Raw genomic sequence first — 23329 nt, forward strand, 5'->3', positions numbered from 1 at the left:
ATCATAGTATACTGTCACAACCTGGGTATTGCCATTGACACAGTCAAGATAGAGAACATTTCCATCCCACAGGATCTCTCCTGATGCCATTTTATAGCCACTGCTGCTCCCCCACTCCCCACCAAATCATAGTGATCTGATAGTGCAGTGGATAAAGTTGCAATTAAAGTTTTTGTGCAGATGATCAAGGGAAAATACCCCCTGGGGAAGATGGCCCATCTCCCACTCCCCCGGCCCTATCTGTCCCTGGCAACCTGTCATTTCAAGAATGTTATGTGGGACTTCCCTGGTGGCGCAGCGGTTAAGAATCTGCCTGCCATTGCAGGGGACATGGGTTTGATCCCTTGTCCGGGAAGATCCCACATGCCGCGGAGCAGCTAAGCCCATGCGCCACAACGACTGAGCCTGCGCTTTAGAGCCCGGGAGCCACAACTACTGAGCCCACGTGCCACAACTACTGAAGCCCGCGTGCCTAGAGCCCGTGCTCTGCAACAAGAGAAGCCACCGCAGCGAGAAGCCCGCACACTGCAACAAAGAGTAGCCCCCGCTCGCCGCAACTAGAGAAAGCCCACACGCAGCAACGAAGACCCAACGCAGCCAAAAATAAAATAAATTAACTAATTAATTAAAAAAAAAGAATGTTATGTGAATAAAATCATATAGTGTGTAACCTTTTTTTTTTTTTAAGTAAAAAAAATTTTTTTTTGGCTGCGCTGCCGGTTGTGCGATCTTAGTTCCCCGACCAAGGATTGAACCCAGCCCAGGTAGTGAAAGTGCTGAGTGCTAAACACTGGACCGCCAGGGAATTCCCAGTATGCAACCTTTTGGATTGGCCTTTTTCAATCAGTGTAATTCCCTGGAGAGTCATCCAAATTGCATGAATCAACAGTGCTCCTCTTTTTTAAAAAAAATATTTATTTATTTATTTATTTGGCTGTGCGGGTCTTTAGTTGCAGCATGCGGGATCTAGTTCCCTGACCAGGGATGGAACCTGGGCCCCCTGCATTGAGAGTGCAGAGTCTTAACCGCTGGAACACCAGAGAGGTCCCAGTGCCGCTTTCTTTTTAATTGCTGAGTAGTATTCCATGGTTTGGCTGTACTTCAGTTTGTTTAATCACTTGCCCATTGAAGAACATCTGAGTTTTTTTCCCATTTCCTGACTATTACTGATAGAGATGCTGTGGACATTTGTGTACCTTTTTTTGTGCGAACATGCGTTCTCTGGGATAAATGCCGTAGGGTATGTGTTGCTTTTTTTGTTTTTTTTCCGGCTACGCTGTGCCACATGTGGGATCTTGGTTCCCCAATCAGGGATCGAGCCCGTGCCCCCTGCATTGGGAGCTTGGAGTCTTAACCACTGGACTGCCAGGGAAATTCCTGTATTGCTCCCCCCGCCCCACTTGATTGATTGATTGGTTGATTGGCTGTATTGGGTCTTAGTTGCGGCACGCGGGACCTTCGTTAAGGCATGTGGGATCTTTATTGTCGTTGCGGCGCACGGGCTCTTCGTTGCAGCATGAGAGCTTCTCTCTAGTTGTGGCGTGCGGGTTTTCTCTCTCTAGTTGTGGCACGTGGGCTCTGTAGTTGTGGCGTGCAGGCTCCAGAGCGCGTGGGCTCTGTAGTTTGCTGCACGTGGGCTACCTCATTGAGGTGTGCGAGCTCAGTAGTTTGGTGCGAGGGCTTAGTTGCCCCGCGGCATGTGGGATCTTAGTTCCCCGACCGGGAATCGAACCCGCGTCCCCTGCATTGCAGGACGGATTCTTTACCACTGAACCACCAGGGAAGTCCCTGTATTGCTTTTTTAAATTCAAAAAAAAAAAAAAGGAAAAGCAATTAGAGGTGAAACAACTAATTATATGATGGCCTTTCAAAGTACATATTCAAACCCTACATTCTTGGTGTACATAAGTTATTTATGTTGATTTGTGGTGTTTAGCTCTAGCAACAAGGCAATAATAATAACGCTGTAGTTTTCCTTGTTTCTTTCAACTGATGATCTGTGTATTTATTACAAATATTAATTAACACTCACAAGCTACCAGGAGGCAAGTAATGGTTAGCGCTGGTGTGGTTAACTCCTTTATAGATAGGGAGGTTGAGGCATGGGTATTGTGGAATTTGCCATGTTGAGGCATGGGTATTGTGGAATTTGCCTAAGGTTATATAGCACTGTGTTCTGACTCAGATTCATTCAGATTTATTCCTTCCCTTTCTGTCTCCTGAATTAACGCTTTGTAATTTTGACCTAGGTGTGAGGACACGAAAAGGGTTTTTTTCTGTATCTGAGGTTTAGTGCTTGTTTTATAGAAGCAATATAGTATAGTGGTTAGAGTAGGCACTTTAGCATCTGAGTTTTGTTTTTTTCTTAAGTCTTTAATGAATTTGTTACAATATTGCTTCTGTTTTATGTTTTGCACATGCCGGAAAGGTAATAGGCCTTGGCCCCTGGGCCTGGGCTTCGTCTCTTGTGCTGTCTCCTGTCCCTGTTGCCCCCGCGCGCTGGCCCGTCCGCGCTGTGCCAGGGGGTATTGGTCGTCTCGCGGCTCAGTTCACAGTAGCTGAAAGGGACTGTGTGTGATGGTCTCATTTCTGCCCATCGTTTTCAAAGGGAGGCTCTGGCCATTGCTCCTCGGGTAAAATGCAGAGGGAGTGCTTTTTAAGATGGGACTGTCAGTGTTGGGGACACTCCTTAATTACCAAAACGGAATCCCCTTCAGTTCCTCCAGCTGTGTTGTTTTGGCACAGAAGATGTGAGTAATAGGAACTGGAGCTAAGTTGGAGTGAAAAAACGCACCGGTCCCGCCGAATTTTCCATCGAAACAGTTGATTTGTGTTGTCTGTAGGAATTCTAAAGGGCGTACCGTTGCTTCCTAACCGGAGTCATTTGAGAGATCTACCTCTGTACGTTCAAATGATTAATTTTGAGACTTTGCTCATGTGTGCAGTAAACCCTTTAATTCCCTAAGACCTTCCTTTCCTCCATCTCCTACCCCATTAAGCCCGCTTCAGTTCATCTCCTGAATTTCTTTGGAATCTGTCAGCTCTCCCTCAACACCCTAATACTGAACTTGCCTGTGTGTTGCGATTAGGTCCTAACTAGTGTCCATATATCTTGTTTCCTTCCAATCCATTCTTCACACAAAAAACCTTCAAGGCAAGTTGGAACATTGCTCATAAACATCGCTCACAAACATTGTTTTGAGAATAGAAAACACAGTGTTTGTTGGCCTTTAAGACTCTGCGTGGTCTAGAATCCTCTCTGCTTCTCTAGCCCCATCTTGTGCCACTTGTGCCCTCACTTTCTATGCTTCAGATACACTGAATTAACCTTAGTTCTCACTCATCTGACAGAAGTCAGTTCAGATATTATTTTTCACTGTGATCCCTAGCATTAAGCAAGTTGATTATCACGTTTTGTATGAGGACTAAAACTAAACTGGGAAGTGGAAGAATTGAGTTTAAACTGTTTCAGTCAACACGCATGTATTAATGATACCTACATATTGAACACCGGGCTAGGTTTCATGAGGGATACAGAAGTTCTGGCCATCTCTGGTTTTGGATATCCCTTATTTGTTGAGACCTTTGCGTTGTTTGGTTGCCTTTTGTCTGTTTTCAAGATGGGAAAACAGGAACGAGGGAAGTATAGGTTATTACTAGGTGGGGTTGAACAAGTGGAGCAGCAAACTGCAAGGCAGAAAGAAGAGGGACGTACTATAGAGGGATATGATTTCCATTCTCAAGGCGCCTGCATCCTGTGCAGGGAGACAGCCTAACATAAAATGTGCCTAACAAAAAATATATTGACTTCTTACTAAAAATCTGCAGTTCATATAACCAAGGGGTTTATAACTTCTCCTTTAAAAGTGATATTCCTGGGACTTCCCTGGTGGTCCAGTGGTGAAGACTCTGCGCTTCCAATGCAGCAGGCGTGGGTTCAATTCCTGGTTGGGGAGCTAAGATCCCACATGCTGCGCAGCCAAAGAAATTTTTTTCAAAAGTTATACTCCTGTATTATTGAATTTAGTGGTTTAGATTTTGTTTTAATGTTAAGAAGATTTCAGTTTATTTACCAGGAACAAACAAAACATAATGTAAAAATAGTTTCCCAGAAACGATTTCCATCATTCTCTTCTTCCCTTTCTCCCGCAGACTGGTGTTTCATCTTTACAAGCTCTCTGTCTTTCCATAGGAAAGCTGTCTGGCTTGGAGGTTGCAATCCCAGGGAATTTTTCATCAGCGGGGAAGTCTCCATCACTACAGAGGGATCAAGGGAGAAGTCAGTCCCTGGTAAGTGAGATGCTCCCCCTAAACACCAACACAGCAGTCGTGTACCTTTTAAGGGGTTCAAGGGCAAGATGGGCAAGGCATTTCTACTAACTCTTCTTAAGGACCATGGACAGTGCCGTAAGCTACGAGGTAAGCGGTGACTGTTGTAGTTCTTACTGGTGATCCTTTCCTGTCACTGATTCTCGGCTTTCTTTGTATTTCATAGGACTGTTGTCAGTCCAATAGAAAATGAGTCTTATTTTTAAAAAACTGAAATGTTTTACAAAGCCTAGCATTCTCATATAGAGTCCTTTCAATTCTCCCCACTTTCCCAAGAGGCTATGAACGCTTCACACCATGAACTAGGAGAGGGGGTAGAGCCCTTTCTGATGAAATACATCAACAAAGACAGAGTCTTAGCCTGCTTGCTCTCTGGACAGGATCTCGGACTACAAGGTCTTCAATCCTGGTATAAATGAAGGAAGTGAGGACAGTTCAACTGGCACTCTCATAACAAGAGTTGTGAAACACCTTCCAAAGAGACTATAGCAGTAGATGAGGGAAGGGAGTGCTACAGTGTGGTAGTACAGGGGGAATGATCGGCTACAGCAGTGAAAAATGTGGTACCTATTGGTGTGCTCTCGGGGTTCTTGTACATGTAGCATAGATGACCTTTACAGTGGCCCTCTCACCTTCCCACCTGCATTAGGTGTTCTTTTTTTTTTAAATTTATGTTTATTTATTTATTTATTGTTTGAACTTATTTATTCTATGTGTTTATTTTTTTGGCTGCACTGGGTCTTCATTGCTGTGCACGGGCTTTCTCTAGTTGGCGGCTAGCGGGGGCTACTCTTGGTTGCGGTGTGCGGGCGTCTCATCGCGGTGGCGTCTATTGTTGCGGAGCATGCGCTCTAGGCGCGTGGGCTTCGGTAGTTGCGGCTCACGGGCTCTAGAATGCAGGCTCAGTAGTTGTGGCACATGGGCTTAGTTGCTCCACGGCATGTGGGATCTTCGCAGACCAGGGCTCGAACCCGTGTCCCCCGCATTGCATTGGCAGGTGGATTCTTAACCACTGCGCCACCAGGGAAGCCCTATTCTGTATACTTTTAAAATATTTTTTAAAATTTTACTTCTGAATCCACAGAGTTAAAAATCTTTTATTATTAAACCAAATAATATTTCTCTTTTAAAGGAGTCCTTTCTACCAAGTACCTGTATGTAAAGGTAAGACCGTGAACTGTGGGCTCTATGTAGACCGATCCATTTGATGTCAGAAGAGGTATAAAATACACTTTCACAGTTGGATTTCCTCTCCTGTGCTCTGCCACCAACATGAAAACAGCATACCCAGAGTAGCCTGGGTTTCAGTACAAGGCATGTGGAACAGACCCAAACCGTTTTTGCATCCTGATGCCAAACTCCAACTGACTCATAAGCCCATGAGTGAGGAAAGCAAATGTCTGTTGTTACGAAGCACTGAGATTTTCGAGGTTCTTATACAGTATCACGGTGGCAATAGGTAACTGACACATTAAAGGTGTTCTGTGTGATATTGATTAGACTATACATTTGGGGGGCATAATTTTATATCACAATAAAAATGTATAAGATATATAACCATCTCGGGTTTCCCTGATAGCGCAGTGGTTAAGAATCCGCCTGCCAATGCAGGGGACACGGGTGCCAGCCCTGGTCCGGGAAGATCCCCCATGCCGCGGAGCAACTAAGCCCATGTGCCACAACTACTGAGCCTGCGCTCTAGAGCCCGCGAGCCACAACTACTGAGCCCATGCACCGAAGCCCACGCGCCTAGAGCCCGTGCTCCACCACAAGAGAAGCCACCGCAATGAGAAGCCCGTGCACCGCAACGAAGAGTAGCCCCCGCTCGCCGCAACTAGAGAAAGGCTGCACGCAGCGATGAAGACCCAACACAGCCAAAAATAAAATAAATAAAAGTAAAAAAAAAAAAAAGAAAAGAAATATAACCATTTCAACATATAAATGTATTTATTCAAATTAAATTCAGTGCAATTTACATGTGGAACTAAGCAATTTTCTTTATACATTTAGGCATATTCCATTTATACCTACAGACAGATAAACTTTTTGCACAAGTAGGAAAACTTAAAATATATTTTGAATAGATTTGTACAAACTGTTGAATACTTTAAAATTAGTAATTGAAAGTTCCCACCCTCATTTGGAGGTAGAATGGGAACTTAACTTTCCAGTTACTGGTCTGAAAAAGAAAATAACTTGCTATAATTTTGAATGTTATATAGTATAAGCACTATAAAAATATCACTGTCATGATAGCATAGGAACACTCTAAATGTAGACCTTATGGTAGAAATTGCTAGCTGTTCACCAAAACTCATTTCTTCTTCATCCTGGAAAGCACAGCTAAACTATTCCTAGTCAGTGGAAAGTGATGTGGGCCACACCTAGGCCTAGCCCATAAAAGCCTCCCAACATGTGCTCCTCCATGCTTTTCGTCCCTTCCAGTTGACTATGATGATGAATCCAAGGTTCCATGTTTTAAAGAAAGCAGAGTCACAGTCAACCTGGGTCCCTGCTCAACGTTTCTTGAGCAAGAAATAGACTGGTATTGTGTTTGCTATCTGTTCACTGTATCATGCAAAACAATAGTAAAAGAAACAATGCCAAATAGTTATCTACCTCCCTAAAATTGAACCTCTATAGTTTTTATGTTTTCATGAACTACTTGCATTCTTATGACAAGTATTATGAGTTGAAAATACGTCAGCCACAAGTAGCATGAGTTTCACATAGGTTGTTAACTTCACTAGAAATTGAAGTAAAAACATAATAAATTATATTCTCTTCATAGCTATGTAAATAAAAGATGTTTTAATCATGTACAACCTAATGCTTAAAATTAAAATTAGGTTTTCTAACTAGAAAGACCCAATCAAGAAATTTCTTAGTTAATGACACACAAAAGTTGGTAATGTGACCTAAAATTCTCTTACCATCTGTGCCATGAAGAACAGTAATCTGTTGGACTGAAGATGATGAAGCAAACTTGACAGGAACTTTGCCCAACTTCTGTGTACTGAGGTCTGGAATATCATGTCCACGATCTTCAGCATTAACAAAAATCTCAGATGAAAACATGGTTTTTCCTGGACTCTCTGTTGTTATCTGAGTGACTGCATCAGATGATAATTTTCCAGAGAAGGGAGAAAACGGGGTCTTAATCTCCTTTGGTGATCTGAACAAAAAAGAGAAAGCACACAGCAGGTCATATCCTTGGCTTATCAAATACTGTAATTTCTTTCCAAATGTGGCTTCAATATTTTTTGGAGACACATCCAACTCAAATGGTTAAGTTATTTCTGCAGTACCCTGTGCTTTTTTACATACTTATTACAGGGTGATCATGCATGAGTTTACTTTTACTTATTTTAAAATCTACTTTTATTTTGGATTTAGAATGCTATTATATAAGGAAAGGGTACTTTTCAGTTGAAGTGGAAAGATATCCATTAAAAAATAATTACTGGAAGTCCACTATAAATTAGGGGACTATGCTAAACGCATAGAGTGTACAAAAATAAAAAAGAAACAGAGCCTTTCCTCAAAAAGTTTATATGTCAGTGGGGGAACCAGAGGTTTTTAAGGTTGTAATTATGTATATAGATTATAAAGAATCCATATTAAAACATAATGGAGTAAATAAATGAGTGTATAAATAAATAAATAATAGGAGGGAGGGAGAAGACAAATCTTGCCAACAGAAGAATTCCATATGTAGGTAACCTCCCCCCCGCCCCCCCCCGGCATCCATCTCCTCCCCAAGGAGGTGGAGGTGAAGCTTAATCTTCCCCTTAAGTCCAGTCCTGGGCTGGCCTTAATGATTGAATTCCAGAGACAGTATAAAATGGGAGAAAAAGTAACTTTACAGTGGAGAAACCAAGCAAACACCATGTTATGCAAGTGATGATGTTTCACATCACCAGTGATGTCACGGAGACACTACATACTCTCTGTTATGATGTGATGAGACGGTTACTTCGCTTCTGCGGTATTCTTTGTCAAAACCTATAACTCCAGTCGAATCATGAGAAAAACATCAGCCAAACCCAGACTGAGAACAATTCTACAAAATATCAGACAAATATTCCTCAAGACTGTCAAAATCATGAAAAACAAGGAAGGAATGAGGAACTGTCATAGACCAGAGAAGACTAAGGAGACATGACAACTAACTAAGTGGAATGTGATATACTGGATTGGGTCCTAGAACAGAAAAAGGTCATTAACAGGAAAACTGGTGAAATCCAAAAAAAGTCTTAAGTTTAGTTAATAGTAATGTATAAATGTTGGCTTTTTAATTTTGAAAAATATACTATGGTAGTATAAGATGTTAGCAATAGGAAAAACTGGGAGAGAGGTAAAGGGAACTCTGTTTGTATCTTTTCTGCAGATTTGAAATTATTTGAAAATGAAAAAGGTCATTTTTAAAAAATGGAGTAATACTGTATTGTATTATATCACAGAAGAAGAAGACCTTTTAAAAGGTCTTTTAAATCTCTACCCTCTATATACTATTCACTAATTAAAAGGACAATTATGAGAAAAGAAAATAGGCCCATCTCCCTTATGTATACAGAAGCAAAAATCATACACAAAATGTTAGACAATCAAATGTAGAGTGTGTGAGTGAGTGAATGTGTGTGTGTGTGTGTGTGTGTGTGTGTGTGTGTGTGTGAATTCCTACCAAGTTGTTTTACTCCAGAAATGCAAGGTGAGTTAACATTCAAATATCAATAAATGTCATGCACCACATCCATAAAATAAAGGAGAAAATGTATATGATCATATCAGTATAGTCAGATAAAGCATTTGATAAAATTCAATAATTATGTATGATTAAAAACTCATAGCAAAGGGAAACTACAAAAAACTTTAGAGCCACCATCCTATTTATAGTGAAATGTGGAGAACGTCCACTGTAAGATTAGGAACAAAATAAGAATGCCAACTCTTACCTTTTCTATTCAACCTATTAGTAAAAGTATTAAATGGCATTAGCAGTAAGGCAGGAAAAAGAAATCAGAAATATAAGGCTAAGAAAGGAAGAAATCATACTGTCACTTTCCATAGTTGATATAATTAAGGATACAGAAAATCCAAAACCATCTACAGATAACTTATTAGAATATCAGTTAGTTTTTAGAAGAGTTGCCAGATAAGAGACCAAACATTAAAAAATTCCACTAACATTTTTCTGTGTCTGAAAAGTTATAAAATTAAAAACTAAAAAATATGCCATCTACATTATCATCAAAACATCATATACCTAATAATAAGTGTAATAAAAAATGTAAGAACCCTATTAGAATAGAAAACTATTGATATATCATAGAGAGAAATTAAAGGTGATCTAAATAGGATTTCTGCTTTGAGGCAGGATGTATAGGCATACCTCACTTTATTGCACTTCACTTTATTGTACCTTGCAGATAATGCTTTTTTTTTTTTTTTTTTTTTTTTTTTTTACAAATTGAAGGTTTGTGGCAACCCTGTGTCAAGCAGCTCTACTGGTGGTGCCATTTTTCCAACAGCATTTGCTCACTTCGTGTCTCTATGTCATGTTTTGGTAAGTCTCACAATATTTCAAACTTTTTCACTATTATACTTGTTACATGATCTGTGATCAGTGATCTTTGATGTTACTATTGCAAAAAGATTACAGCTTGCTGAAGGCTCAGATGATGGGTAGCATTCTTAAAGTCTACTTTCAAATTAAGATATGTACTTTTTTTAGACATAATGCTATTGCACACTTAATAGACTACAGTATAGCATAAACATAACTTTTACATGCACTGGGAAACCAAACAACTCGTGTGACTTGCTTTCTTATGATATTCTCCTTATTGTGGTGTCTGGGACCAAAGCCATATCTCCATAATAATATGCCTGCACTAGGTAGGCACAGGCCATCACTCCTGCTGCAACGAGCAAACAAACTTGAATAAAAGATCATCGAGCTAAGGAAGCAATCAAGAAACAATATCAACTAATATGCTAGAGAGGGACATTTAGAGATTTGGAGCAGGGGTTTGGTGTAGGGAGACATACTCCACTGGAAAAGAGAAATCACCATATCTTTTGATGAACTCATTTGCTGGCATGATGGAGTGAAATCTAGCAGAATGTCAAGCCGATTTCCCCCACAGGACATTTCCTTAGTGTCAGGGTGGTATAGGATGATGGGGGACTGAGCCAAGAAAGCAGAGTGAAATTTCCTGCACAGTCATGGCACTAACAAACCAAATCCCGCTAGATAAAGGGGCCTGTGACAATCATTAGGTCTCCTCTTCAAGACATTTGCCAGTTTTTGAACCTATATAAAGCAGGAAGCTAAATACCTAATGCCTGAGGGAGAGAACTTTCCAAAGTGAGGAATTAGAGACCTACCAGACTCACAGTAAAAACCCAGAAGTGCCATCCCCAAGAAGGGGGCTGAGTCAGAAAAAGTGAAGTCATCTGCAATGTTTCAGTGTTTATGAGACAAATTTTCACTGAGAAAGTGTAACGGCAACAAATACATAGCTGGTCTCTCCTTACATTTGCCATACTCTGAAGCTGTGAGAACTGAGAGCCTAAAGAGCTGAATTCAAACATCTGAAAGACTGAAGTCAATAACTGACTGTATTTATTGAAGAATCAAAGACCTGTCAGGCTCACAGCAAAAATCCAGGGAGGCCACAAATTAGGAAAAATCATAGGTAGGATGAGACAACTAAAGCTCCAACCCAGTTCTGACCTAGTAAAATTCCTGAAATGACTGAAATGATCAGCCACTCTGATTAACAGAGAAAAGGGTAAATCTTCTCTGGTGCAAAGTAATAGCATCTTCAGTCTCTATGAATTTTTTATTCACCACGTCCAGCACACAATCAAAAATTATGAAATTCCTGAAGCAGGAAAAAGTGACTAAAACTTAAGACAAAAAAAAAAAAAAAAAAAAAAAACCAAGAAAAATTGATTTAGAGGGAATTCAGATTCTGGAGTTAGCACAGAACTTTAAAATGACTATATTGAGAGTAAAAGATGGGGATTAATAGATTAAAATATGGAGAATCTCAACAGAAAATTGGAATCAATTTTAAAAAATCAAATACAGATAAATGAAAAATAAGAAAACTGATCCCCAGCAGACCTTAGGGAATACTAGAAGAAATTTTTTTGGGCTGAAGTAAAATGGCCCAACATAGAACAGAGCTGGGCTCTCGGTCCCATATTGAACTCGAGTTGGAAGAGGCGAGTCCGGTCTCAAAACGGAGGTAAAACCGCCGCCCGGTCGCCCCCAGCCCGACTCCGGCCGCCGCCGCCGCCGGGGGGAGGAGGGCCATGATCCAAAGGAACCAGAACAGTTGAGAAAACTGTTTATTGGTGGTCTGAGCTTTGAAACTACAGACGATAGCTTAAGAGAACATTTTGAGAAATGGGGCACACTTACAGATTGTGTGGTGATGAGAGACCCCCAGACAAACCGTTCCAGGGGCTTTGGTTTTGTGACTTACTCTTGGGTTGAAGAGGTGGATGCAGCAATGTGTGCTCGACCACACAAGGTTGATGGGCGTGTAGTGGAACCAAAGAGAGCTGTTTCTAGAGAGGATTCTGTAAAGCCTGGTGCCCGTCTAACAGTGAAGAAAATTTTTGTTGGTGGTATTAAAGAAGATACAGAAGAATGTAATTCGAGAGACTACTTTGAAAAGTATGGCAAGATTGAAACCATAGGAGTTATGGAAGACAGGCAGAGTGGAAAAAAGAGAGGATTTGCTTTTGTAACTTTTGATGATCATGATACAGTTGATAAAATTGTTGTTCAGAAATACCACACTATTAATGGGCATAATTGTAAGTGAAAAAGGCCCTTTCTAAACAAGAAATGCAATCTGCTGGATCACAGAGAGGTCGTGGAGGTGGATCTGGCAACTTTATGGGTCGTGGAGGAAACTTTGGAGGTGGTGGAGGTAACTTTGGCCGTGGTGGAAACTTTGGTGGAAGAGGAGGCTATGGTGGTGGAGGTGGTGGCAGCAGAGGTAGTTATGGAGGAGGTGATGGTGGATAAAACGGATTTGGAGGCGACGGTGGTAACGATGGTGGTGGTCCTGGTTACAGTAGTAGAGGAGGCTATGGTGGTGGTGGACCAGGATATGGAAACCAAGATGGTGGATATGGTGGCGGTGGTGGAGGATATGATGCTTACAATGAAGGAGGAAATTTTGGAGGTAACTATGGTGGTGGTGGTGGGAGCTATAATGATTTTGGAAATTATAGTGGACAACAGCAATCAAATTATGGACCCATGAAGGGGGGCAGTTTTGGTGGAAGAAGCTCGGGAAGTCCCTATGGTGGTGGTTATGGATCTGGTGGTGGAAGTGGTGGATATGGTAGCAGAAGGTTCTCAAAACTCAGAAGAAAAGGGCTACAGTTCTTAGCAGGAGAGAGAGCGAGGAGTTGTCAGGAAAGCTGCAGGTTACTTTGAGACAGTCGTCCCAAATGCATTAGAGGAACTGTAAAAACCTGCCGCAGAAGGAACGATGATCCATAGTCAGAAAAGTTACTGCAGCTTAAACAGGAAACCCTTCTTGTTCAGGACTGTCCTAGCCACAGTTTGCAAAAAGTGCAGCTATTGATTCATGCAACGGAGGGTCAATTAGATGTACATTCCTGAGGTCTTTTATCTGTTGTAGCTTTGTCTTTTTCTTTTCATTACATCAGGTATATTGCCCTGTAAATTGTGGTAGTGGTACCAGGAATAAAAAATTAAGGAATTTTAAACTTTTCAATATTTGTGTAGTTCAGTTTTTCTACATTTTAGTACAGAAACTTTAACAAAATGCAGTTTTGAAGGTGTTTCCTTGTGAGTTAACAAGTAAAGAAGATCATTGTTCATTAATATTTTGTATGAATTTTGCTAAAGTTAACTGTAAAGAAACACCTGCTGACTTGCAGTTTAAGGGGATCTATTCTCCCCATTTCCAAACCATGAAATGAATGGGCTCTGACATGTGGAGAGAATAGATATTTGTATGTTTGCAATGTGTGTTTTAGATAATAGAATTGGGTATTTAAATTAGCATATTTGTGAATTTAATAGCTTTAAGATTTACTTCAAATGAAAAATCTCAGAATTCAAAAAAAAAAAAACAAAAGAACAGAGCTGGGAGCGCGATTGGCGCTGCCTGCGGGGGAGGAGCGCCGCCGCCGCGAGCTGGGAGCTCGCTTGGCACTGCCTGCGGGGGAGGAGCGCCGCCGCCGCCGCCGCCGCCGCGAGCTGGATTGGCGCTGCCTGCGGGGGAGGAGCGCCGCCGCGGCCGCCGCCGCGAGCTGGGAGCTCGTTTGGCGCTGCCTGCGGGGGAGGAGCGCCGCCGCCGCCGCCGCCGCGAGCTGGGAGCTCCATTGGCGCTGCCTGCGGGGGAGGAGCGCCGCCGCCGCCGCCGCCGCCGCCGCCGCCGCCGCGAGCTGGGAGCTCGACTGGCGCTGCCTGCGGGGGAGGAGCGCCGCCGCCGCCGCCGCCGCGAGCTGGGAGCTCGATTGGCGCTGCCTGTGGGGGAGGAGCGCCGCCGCCGTCGCCGCCGCGAGCTGGGAGCTCGCTTGGCGCTGCCTGCGGGGGAGGAGCGCCGCCGCCGCGAGCTGGGAGCTCGCTTGGCACTGCCTGCGGGGGAGGAGCGCCGCCGCCGCCGCCGCCGCCGCCGCCGCCGCCGCGAGCTGGATTGGCGCTGCCTGCGGGGGAGGAGCGCCGCCGCCGCCGCCGCCGCGAGCTGGGAGCTCGTTTGGCGCTGCCTGCGGGGGAGGAGCGCCGCCGCCGCCGCCGCGAACTGGGAGCTCGATTGGCGCTGCCCTGCGGGGGAGGAGCGCCGCCGCCGCCGCCGCCACCGCCGCCGCCGCCACGAGCTGGGAGCTCGATTGGCGCTGCCTGCGGGGGAGGAGCGCCGCCGCCGCGAGCTGGGAGCTCGATTGGCGCTGCCTGCGTGGGAGGAGCGCCGCCGCCGTCGCCGCCGCGAGCTGGGAGCTCGGTTGGCGCTGCCTGCGGGGGAGGAGCGCCGCCGCGAGCTGGGAGCTCGACTGGCGCTCCCTGCGGGGGAGGAGCGCCGCCGTCGCCGCCGCGAGCCGGGAGCTCGATTGTCGCTGCCTGCGGGGGAGGAGCGCCGCCGCCGCGAGCTGGGAGCTCGCTTGGCACTGCCTGCGGGGGAGGAGCGCCGCCGCCGCCGCCGCCGCCGCGAGCTGGATTGGCGCTGCTTGCGGGGGAGGAGCGCCGCCGCCGCCGCCGCGAGCTGGGAGCTCGATTGGCGCTGCCTGCGGGGGAGGAGCGCCGCCGCCGTCGCCGCCGCGAGCTGGGAGCTCGATTGGCGCTGCCTGCGTGGGAGGAGCGCCGCCGCCGTCGCCGCCGCGAGCTGGGAGCTCGATTGGCGCTGCCTGCGTGGGAGGAGCGCCGCCGCCGCCGCCGCCCCCGCCGTCGCAGTCGTCGTGAGTGAAGAAGCGCCTCGGTGACGCCTGGTGAGGGCCCTCGCCGACGCCTGGGCTTACCTGCCGCCCGGCCAGCTCCGCTCGTTTCCCGTCCCCCGCGGCCCGGCGCGGGGCAGGCCTGCCAGGGCCATGGAGGACGAGGTGGTCCGCATTGCCAAGAAGATGGACAAGATGGTGCAGAAGAAAAACGCGGTGAGCGCGGCGGGCGGCGCGGGCCGGAGGGAGGCCGGGCGGCGGGCGGGGGCCAGTCGGCCTGAGGGGGCTCCCGGCCCGCGGTGAGCGCGGCGGGTGCTGCGAGACGGCGGCGAGGCCCGCGCTCTGGGGAGGGGTTCCTGGGGAGGGGGGAGCTTCGTGTCCCGCGGCCGCGTCCCGGGCAGGGGTTCTGGGGGGCGTCCTGTCCCGCAGCTGCGTCCCGGGCAGGGGTCTGGGGGGCGTCCTGTCCCGCAGCTGCGTCCCGGGCAGGGGTTCTGGGGGGCGTCCTGTCCCGCGGCCGCGTCCCGGGGAGGGGGTCCTGGGGGGGTCCCGGGGAGGGCGTCCGGTCCCGCGGCCACCGGCGCTGGGATCCGCCCTGGGCGCCCGAGGCCCCTCGTGATTAGCGCAGCCCGGTAAACTCTATGGAGGCATCCTCCTCATTATTTTAAACGTGACGGTGGTAAAGCCTCGCTGGTTTAGCTGAAGAGTGCAGAGAGCCCTCCCTGTTTGAAAGAATTGGTTCTCTTTCCCGGGCTCATTGGCCAGCAGCGAGAAAACAACATCAAACAGAGGTTTGTGATCAGTTTTAGACATGAAACTGTTCAAGCAAAACGTGAATTTCCTGGATCTTATTTTTGAGGAAGGCTGAACATTCCCTTGATTGTCTCAACTCCCCTGCATGTTTGCTTAGCAATTAAAAAAGGTGAACTACGCCAGTGTACTTGGCAAGTTGCTAAACTTTTTGGAAAAAGTGGATCTTGTTAGGCCGCGGAGTGCGGGGAGCTGTGTTTAAGGCATTGCCGCCGACGAGGCTGTGCTGCCGGCTGGATTTGGACACATGTCGTTGCTGGTCCTCTCAGTGGTTTACAGTTGCTACCGGTGGCGTTTTCTGTCACTGATAACGTGTGCACGTGAACGTGGTCTCTTGCGGTTTGTATGAGGTGCTCCAGTTTCTGCATTTCTTTCCACCTGTGTGGGCCACTCTCAGTCCCTTGCTTCCGAGTCGTCTGTATTTTCAGCTAAACTTCTGAAATTCTAAGTCCAACGAATGTGAAGGAGAGAAGGGCTGCTCTGATTTGCACAGCACTTTGGAGTTACAAAGCGTTTGTGCAGAATTCTTTGGGGACTCACGACAGCTGTGTTGCATTCATTTTACAGAATAAGAAACTGAGTCAGACCAAGCAGTTCACCTCCTTAAATGAAGTGTGCGTTGTGGATTAAGCCAGGACCCGAGTTTTCTGCTGGGCAGCATGCAGAAGTAGTGTTAAACACCGAATTCTTAAGACTTCAGACTTGGTGTGCGCCTCTTTTCCTTTAACAGGTGCATTGCCCGGCGTGTAATTTCATACCCTGTTCATCTGTCTTTGCAATTTTGGCTTTTTAAAGGATTTCCTGTTTGTTTTCTGTTGCAGACGTTGCCGGTGCCATTTATTGTTTCTGTTGATACAGGCCTTTCATTCCTCACTGCAAGTGATGAGTTCTGTATATTTGATTGGCTGAACGTTTCTGTTATTCTGTTTAAACTGGCAAGTTTTTTTTCTTTGCCTAGAGAACCCTAGACTCCCCTAGTAGAAGCTGGCTCCTAGGGAAAAAGGCCGTTTCTTGGGTAATTTTTTTCTCGAACTCAGGCTATAAAATGTGTACCTTTTAATCATCTAGTGCACTAGGTGTTTTTGTTTGTTTCCTTTCCTTGAAATAGACGTTTCCTAGAAATGAGGAATTCCTTAGTGAGCAAGTATGGAGAAGACCAGTTTGTATTTATCTGCAGTTCTCAAATTATAAACATATAATGCGTCAGCAGGAGAATGAGGATAAGCTCCACAGATGATCCTCAAGTCTCACTTTTCTTTTCAAATCTTATATTTCTAGTAGTACAGAACTTTACCAATATAAAAACTTGCCCCCCCCGCCCCCCAAAAAAAAGAACACAACTGCAGGAAAGAACAAAGAGCACTTAAAGTGTGTGTGTGTCTAATATATACATGTACATATACCCAGGTACATACACCTTTATATTTATATGTTATTTTGTAAATAAGTGACAATAATAATGTCTTGTGGAGATGTAGAACAGAAGTATACAACGAAAGCACAAACAGCAGGAGGGGCAAATGGAGTTAAACTGTTCAACCTCCATGGGATGGTTCCATGGAGGAGGCAGAGAGGGGGATGGGATCCTCGAAGAGCTGCTGAAGACCTTGCATTTTTTGCAGATCTCTTTAGAATGCTACTTGCATATTGTGCTCTCACTGAATGCACCTGGCTGAGCTATGGCACATTAGCACGGTAAACATTTGTCAGATTTGCCCTAGTCAGAAAATTTTCTATACCTGCCATCCTGCTTGGCACTTAAAAAAAAATTTTTTTTTTTTAAGCTCTCTATGATATAGGGATGATGGGTGAAGAAGGTAGGCTGCAGGGTAATATGTAGTATGTATGATCCCATTTTGATACAGTAAACAGAAAGTATTAAATGCATGCCTGTTTGTATGAGCAGTGAGTTTGCATGGTTATCTCAAGAGGGAGGGAATGGGACGGGTAGAGAAAGAGACTGACCACAGACTATTGTTTTACTTGTTACAAGAGGCATGTGTTGCCTTCATTTCTGATTAAACTTTTTGTGTCCAGATTATTGTAGGTTTACATGCAGTTGTAAGAAATAATAGTGCGATAGCTCCTGTGTGTCCTTTACCCAGTTTTCCCCAATGGTAACATCTTACAGAATCATAGTATACTGTCACAACCTGGGTATTGCCATTGACACAGTCAAGATAGAGAACATTTCCATCCCACAGGATCTCTCCTGATGCCATTTTATAGCCACTGCTGCTCCCCCACTCCCCACCAAATCATAGTGATCTGATAGTGCAGTGGATAAAGTTGCAATTAAAGTTTTTGTGCAGATGATCAAGGGAAAATACCCCCTGGGGAAGATGGCCCATCTCCCACTCCCCCGGCCCTATCTGTCCCTGGCAACCTGTCATTTCAAGAATGTTATGTGGGACTTCCCTGGTGGCGCAGCGGTTAAGAATCTGCCTGCCATTGCAGGGGACATGGGTTTGATCCCTTGTCCGGGAAGATCCCACATGCCGCGGAGCAGCTAAGCCCATGCGCCACAACGACTGAGCCTGCGCTTTAGAGCCCGGGAGCCACAACTACTGAGCCCACGTGCCACAACTACTGAAGCCCGCGTGCCTAGAGCCCGTGCTCTGCAACAAGAGAAGCCACCGCAGCGAGAAGCCCGCACACTGCAACAAAGAGTAGCCCCCGCTCGCCGCAACTAGAGAAAGCCCACACGCAGCAACGAAGACCCAACGCAGCCAAAAATAAAATAAATTAACTAATTAATTAAAAAAAAAGAATGTTATGTGAATAAAATCATATAGTGTGTAACCTTTTTTTTTTTTTAAGTAAAAAAAATTTTTTTTTGGCTGCGCTGCCGGTTGTGCGATCTTAGTTCCCCGACCAAGGATTGAACCCAGCCCAGGTAGTGAAAGTGCTGAGTGCTAAACACTGGACCGCCAGGGAATTCCCAGTATGCAACCTTTTGGATTGGCCTTTTTCAATCAGTGTAATTCCCTGGAGAGTCATCCAAATTGCATGAATCAACAGTGCTCCTCTTTTTTAAAAAAAATATTTATTTATTTATTTATTTGGCTGTGCGGGTCTTTAGTTGCAGCATGCGGGATCTAGTTCCCTGACCAGGGATGGAACCTGGGCCCCCTGCATTGAGAGTGCAGAGTCTTAACCGCTGGAACACCAGAGAGGTCCCAGTGCCGCTTTCTTTTTAATTGCTGAGTAGTATTCCATGGTTTGGCTGTACTTCAGTTTGTTTAATCACTTGCCCATTGAAGAACATCTGAGTTTTTTTCCCATTTCCTGACTATTACTGATAGAGATGCTGTGGACATTTGTGTACCTTTTTTTGTGCGAACATGCGTTCTCTGGGATAAATGCCGTAGGGTATGTGTTGCTTTTTTTGTTTTTTTTCCGGCTACGCTGTGCCACATGTGGGATCTTGGTTCCCCAATCAGGGATCGAGCCCGTGCCCCCTGCATTGGGAGCTTGGAGTCTTAACCACTGGACTGCCAGGGAAATTCCTGTATTGCTCCCCCCGCCCCACTTGATTGATTGATTGGTTGATTGGCTGTATTGGGTCTTAGTTGCGGCACGCGGGACCTTCGTTAAGGCATGTGGGATCTTTATTGTCGTTGCGGCGCACGGGCTCTTCGTTGCAGCATGAGAGCTTCTCTCTAGTTGTGGCGTGCGGGTTTTCTCTCTCTGGTTGTGGCACGTGGGCTCTGTAGTTGTGGCGTGCAGGCTCCAGAGCGCGTGGGCTCTGTAGTTTGCTGCACGTGGGCTACCTCATTGAGGTGTGCGAGCTCAGTAGTTTGGTGCGAGGGCTTAGTTGCCCCGCGGCATGTGGGATCTTAGTTCCCCGACCGGGAATCGAACCCGCGTCCCCTGCATTGCAGGACGGATTCTTTACCACTGAACCACCAGGGAAGTCCCTGTATTGCTTTTTTAAATTCAAAAAAAAAAAAAAGGAAAAGCAATTAGAGGTGAAACAACTAATTATATGATGGCCTTTCAAAGTACATATTCAAACCCTACATTCTTGGTGTACATAAGTTATTTATGTTGATTTGTGGTGTTTAGCTCTAGCAACAAGGCAATAATAATAACGCTGTAGTTTTCCTTGTTTCTTTCAACTGATGATCTGTGTATTTATTACAAATATTAATTAACACTCACAAGCTACCAGGAGGCAAGTAATGGTTAGCGCTGGTGTGGTTAACTCCTTTATAGATAGGGAGGTTGAGGCATGGGTATTGTGGAATTTGCCATGTTGAGGCATGGGTATTGTGGAATTTGCCTAAGGTTATATAGCACTGTGTTCTGACTCAGATTCATTCAGATTTATTCCTTCCCTTTCTGTCTCCTGAATTAACGCTTTGTAATTTTGACCTAGGTGTGAGGACACGAAAAGGGTTTTTTTCTGTATCTGAGGTTTAGTGCTTGTTTTATAGAAGCAATATAGTATAGTGGTTAGAGTAGGCACTTTAGCATCTGAGTTTTGTTTCTTTCTTAAGTCTTTAATGAATTTGTTACAATATTGCTTCTGTTTTATGTTTTGCACATGCCGGAAAGGTAATAGGCCTTGGCCCCTGGGCCTGGGCTTCGTCTCTTGTGCTGTCTCCTGTCCCTGTTGCCCCCGCGCGCTGGCCCGTCCGCGCTGTGCCAGGGGGTATTGGTCGTCTCGCGGCTCAGTTCACAGTAGCTGAAAGGGACAGTGTGTGATGGTCTCATTTCTGCCCATCGTTTTCAAAGGGAGGCTCTGGCCATTGCTCCTCGGGTAAAATGCAGAGGGAGTGCTTTTTAAGATGGGACTGTCAGTGTTGGGGACACTCCTTAATTACCAAAACGGAATCCCCTTCAGTTCCTCCAGCTGTGTTGTTTTGGCACAGAAGATGTGAGTAATAGGAACTGGAGCTAAGTTGGAGTGAAAAAACGCACCGGTCCCGCCGAATTTTCCATCGAAACAGTTGATTTGTGTTGTCTCTAGGAATTCTAAAGGGCGTACCGTTGCTTCCTAACCGGAGTCATTTGAGAGATCTACCTCTGTACGTTCAAATGATTAATTTTGAGACTTTGCTCATGTGTGCAGTAAACCCTTTAATTCCCTAAGACCTTCCTTTCCTCCATCTCCTACCCCATTAAGCCCGCTTCAGTTCATCTCCTGAATTTCTTTGGAATCTGTCAGCTCTCCCTCAACACCCTAATACTGAACTTGCCTGTGTGTTGTGATTAGGTCCTAACTGGTGTCCATATATCTTGTTTCCTTCCAATCCATTCTTCACACAAAAAACCTTCAAGGCAAGTTGGAACATTGCTCATAAACATCGCTCACAAGCATTGTTTTGAGAATAGAAAACACAGTGTTGGCCTTTAAGACTCTGCGTGGTCTAGAATCCTCTCTGCTTTAGCCCCATCTTGTGCCACTTTTGCCCTCACTTTCTATGCTTCAGATACACTGAATTAACCTTAGTTCTCACTCATCTGACAGAAGTCAGTTCAGATACTATTTTTCACTGTGATTCCTAGCATTAAGGAATTTGATTATCAGGTTTTGTATGAGGACTATTTCATCAGGGGTACAGAAGTTCTGGCCATCTCTGGTTTTGGATATCCCTTATTTGTTGAGACCTTTGCGTTGTTTGGTTGCCTTTTGTCTGTTTTCCAGATGGGAAAACAGGAACAAGGGAAGTATAGGTTATTACTAGGTGGGGTTGAACAAGTGGAGCAGCAAACTGCAAAGCAGAAAGAAGAGGGACGTACTATAGAGGGATATGACTTCCATTTTCAAGGCGCCTGCATCCTGTGCAGGGCGACAGCCTAACATAAAATGTGCCTAACAACAAATATATTGACTTCTTACTAAAAATCTCCAGTTCATAGAACCGAGGGGTTTGTACCTTCTCCTTTAAAAGTGATAGTCCTGGGACTTCCCCGGTGGTCCCGTGGTGAAGACTCTGCGCTTCCAATGCAGCAGGCGTGGGTTCAATCCCTGGTTGGGGAGCTAAGATCCCACATGCTGCGCAGCCAAAGAAATTTTTTTCAAACGTTATACTCCTGTATTATTGGCTTTAGTGGTTTAGATTTTGTTGTACTGTTAAGAAGATTTCAGTTTATTTACCGGGAACAAACAACACATAATGTAAAAATAGTTTCCCAGAAACGATTTCCATCATTCTCTTCCTCCCTTTCTCCCGCAGACTGGTGTTTCACCTTGACAAGTTCTCTGTCATTCCATAGGAAAGCTGTCTGGCTTGGAGGTTGCAATCCCAGGGAATTTTTCATCAGCGGGGAAGTCTCCATCACTACAGAGGAATCAAGGGAGAAGTCAGTCCCTGGTAAGTGAGATGCTCCCCCTAAACACCAACACAGCAGTCGTGTACCTTTCAAGGGGTTCAGGGGCAAGATGGGCAAGGCATTTCTACTAACTCTTCTTAAGGATCACGGACAGTGCCCTATGCTACGAGGTAAGCGGTGACTGCTGTAGTTCTTACTGGTGATCCTTTCCTGTCACTGATTCTCGGCTTTCTTTGTATTTCATAGGACTGTTGTCAGTCCAATACAAAATGAGTCTTATTTTTAAAAACCTGAAATGTTTTACAGAGCCTAGCATTCTCATATAGGGTCCTTTCCATTCTCCCCACTTTCCCGAGAGGCCAAGAACACTTCACACCATGAACTAGGAGAGGGGGTAGAGCCCTTTCTGATGAAATACATCAACAAAGACAGAGTCTTAGCCTGCTTGCTCTCTGGACAGGATCTCGGACCACAAGGTCTTCAATCCTGGTATAAATGAAGGAAGTGAGGACAGTTCAACTGGCACTCTGATAACAAGAGTTCTGAAACACCTTCCAAAGAGACTATAGCAGTAGATGAGGGAAGGGAGTGCTACAGTGTGGCAGTACAGGGGGAATGATCGGCTACAGCAGTGAAAAGTGTGGTACCGATTGGTGTGCTCTCGGGGTTCTTGTACATGTAGCATAGATGACCTCTGCAGTGGCCCTCCCACCTTCCCACCTGCATTAGGTGTTCTTTTTTTTTGTAATTTATGTTTATGTATTTATTTACTGTTTGAACTTATTTATTCTACGTATTTATTTTTTTGGCTGCACTGGGTCTCTCATTGCTGTGCACGGGCTTTCTCTAGTTGGCGGCTAGCGGGGGCTACTCTCGGTTGCGGTGTGCGGGCATCTCATCGCGGTGGCTTCTCTTGTTGCGGAGCATGGGCTGTAGGCACGTGGGCTTCGGTAGTTGAGGCTCACGGGCTCTAGAATGCAGGCTCCGTCGTTGTGGCACATGCGCTTAGTTGCTGCACGGCATGTGGGATCTTCGCAGACCAGGGCTCGAACCCGTGTCCCCTGCATTGGCAGGCGCCACCAGGGAAGCCCTAGGTGTTCTCATATAGAGTCTAAAAACAGAGAGCACTGAGAGAAGGTAGTGGTTATTAAAGGCTCAGGATCTAAATTCTACCGGCCTCTACACCCCTTCCCAGCTGTCGATTTGACCCCATTTTTGAATGCCGACCTCATTCTTCAACTTTCTCTGGCGTTTGTTATACTCACCTTGAAAACTTGTTTCTGTGATGCGTTGAGCAGACACAGGGTGGCAGACTGCAGAGGTGGAAGCTGGTGGTCGGATATTTGTGGGCTGAATCTCCTTCAGTCCCATTCCCATTTCTGGTTGCCCAGAGGCCCGACTTCCTGTGTATGACGCCGAGCCGTAGGATTGCGGGCAGGAGCCAAGTTCTCCATACAGTAAAGACCCCAGTGTGCCTTGGTTA

General features: G+C 45.5%; 1 protein-coding gene across 1 annotated transcript in view; it reads left to right on the forward strand.

The window, feature by feature from the left end:
* The window catches only part of LOC309621579 (uncharacterized protein), a gene marked incomplete at both ends in the record, with an annotated part of 72469 nt that extends 59720 nt beyond the window's left edge, over positions 1–12749 (forward strand). Inside the window, 4 exon segments of the mRNA XM_082409003.1 lie at positions 11557–12164; positions 12170–12376; positions 12380–12711; positions 12743–12749. Of these exon segments, the coding sequence (XP_082265129.1) occupies positions 11557–12164; positions 12170–12376; positions 12380–12711; positions 12743–12749 (1154 nt within the window).
* Positions 12750–23329: the final 10580 nt, after the last annotated feature.

The sequence above is a fragment of the Balaenoptera borealis genome, assembly GCF_965194805.1.
Source record: "Balaenoptera borealis genome assembly, contig: HAP1_SCAFFOLD_1307, whole genome shotgun sequence".
Lineage (NCBI taxonomy): Eukaryota > Metazoa > Chordata > Mammalia > Artiodactyla > Balaenopteridae > Balaenoptera > Balaenoptera borealis.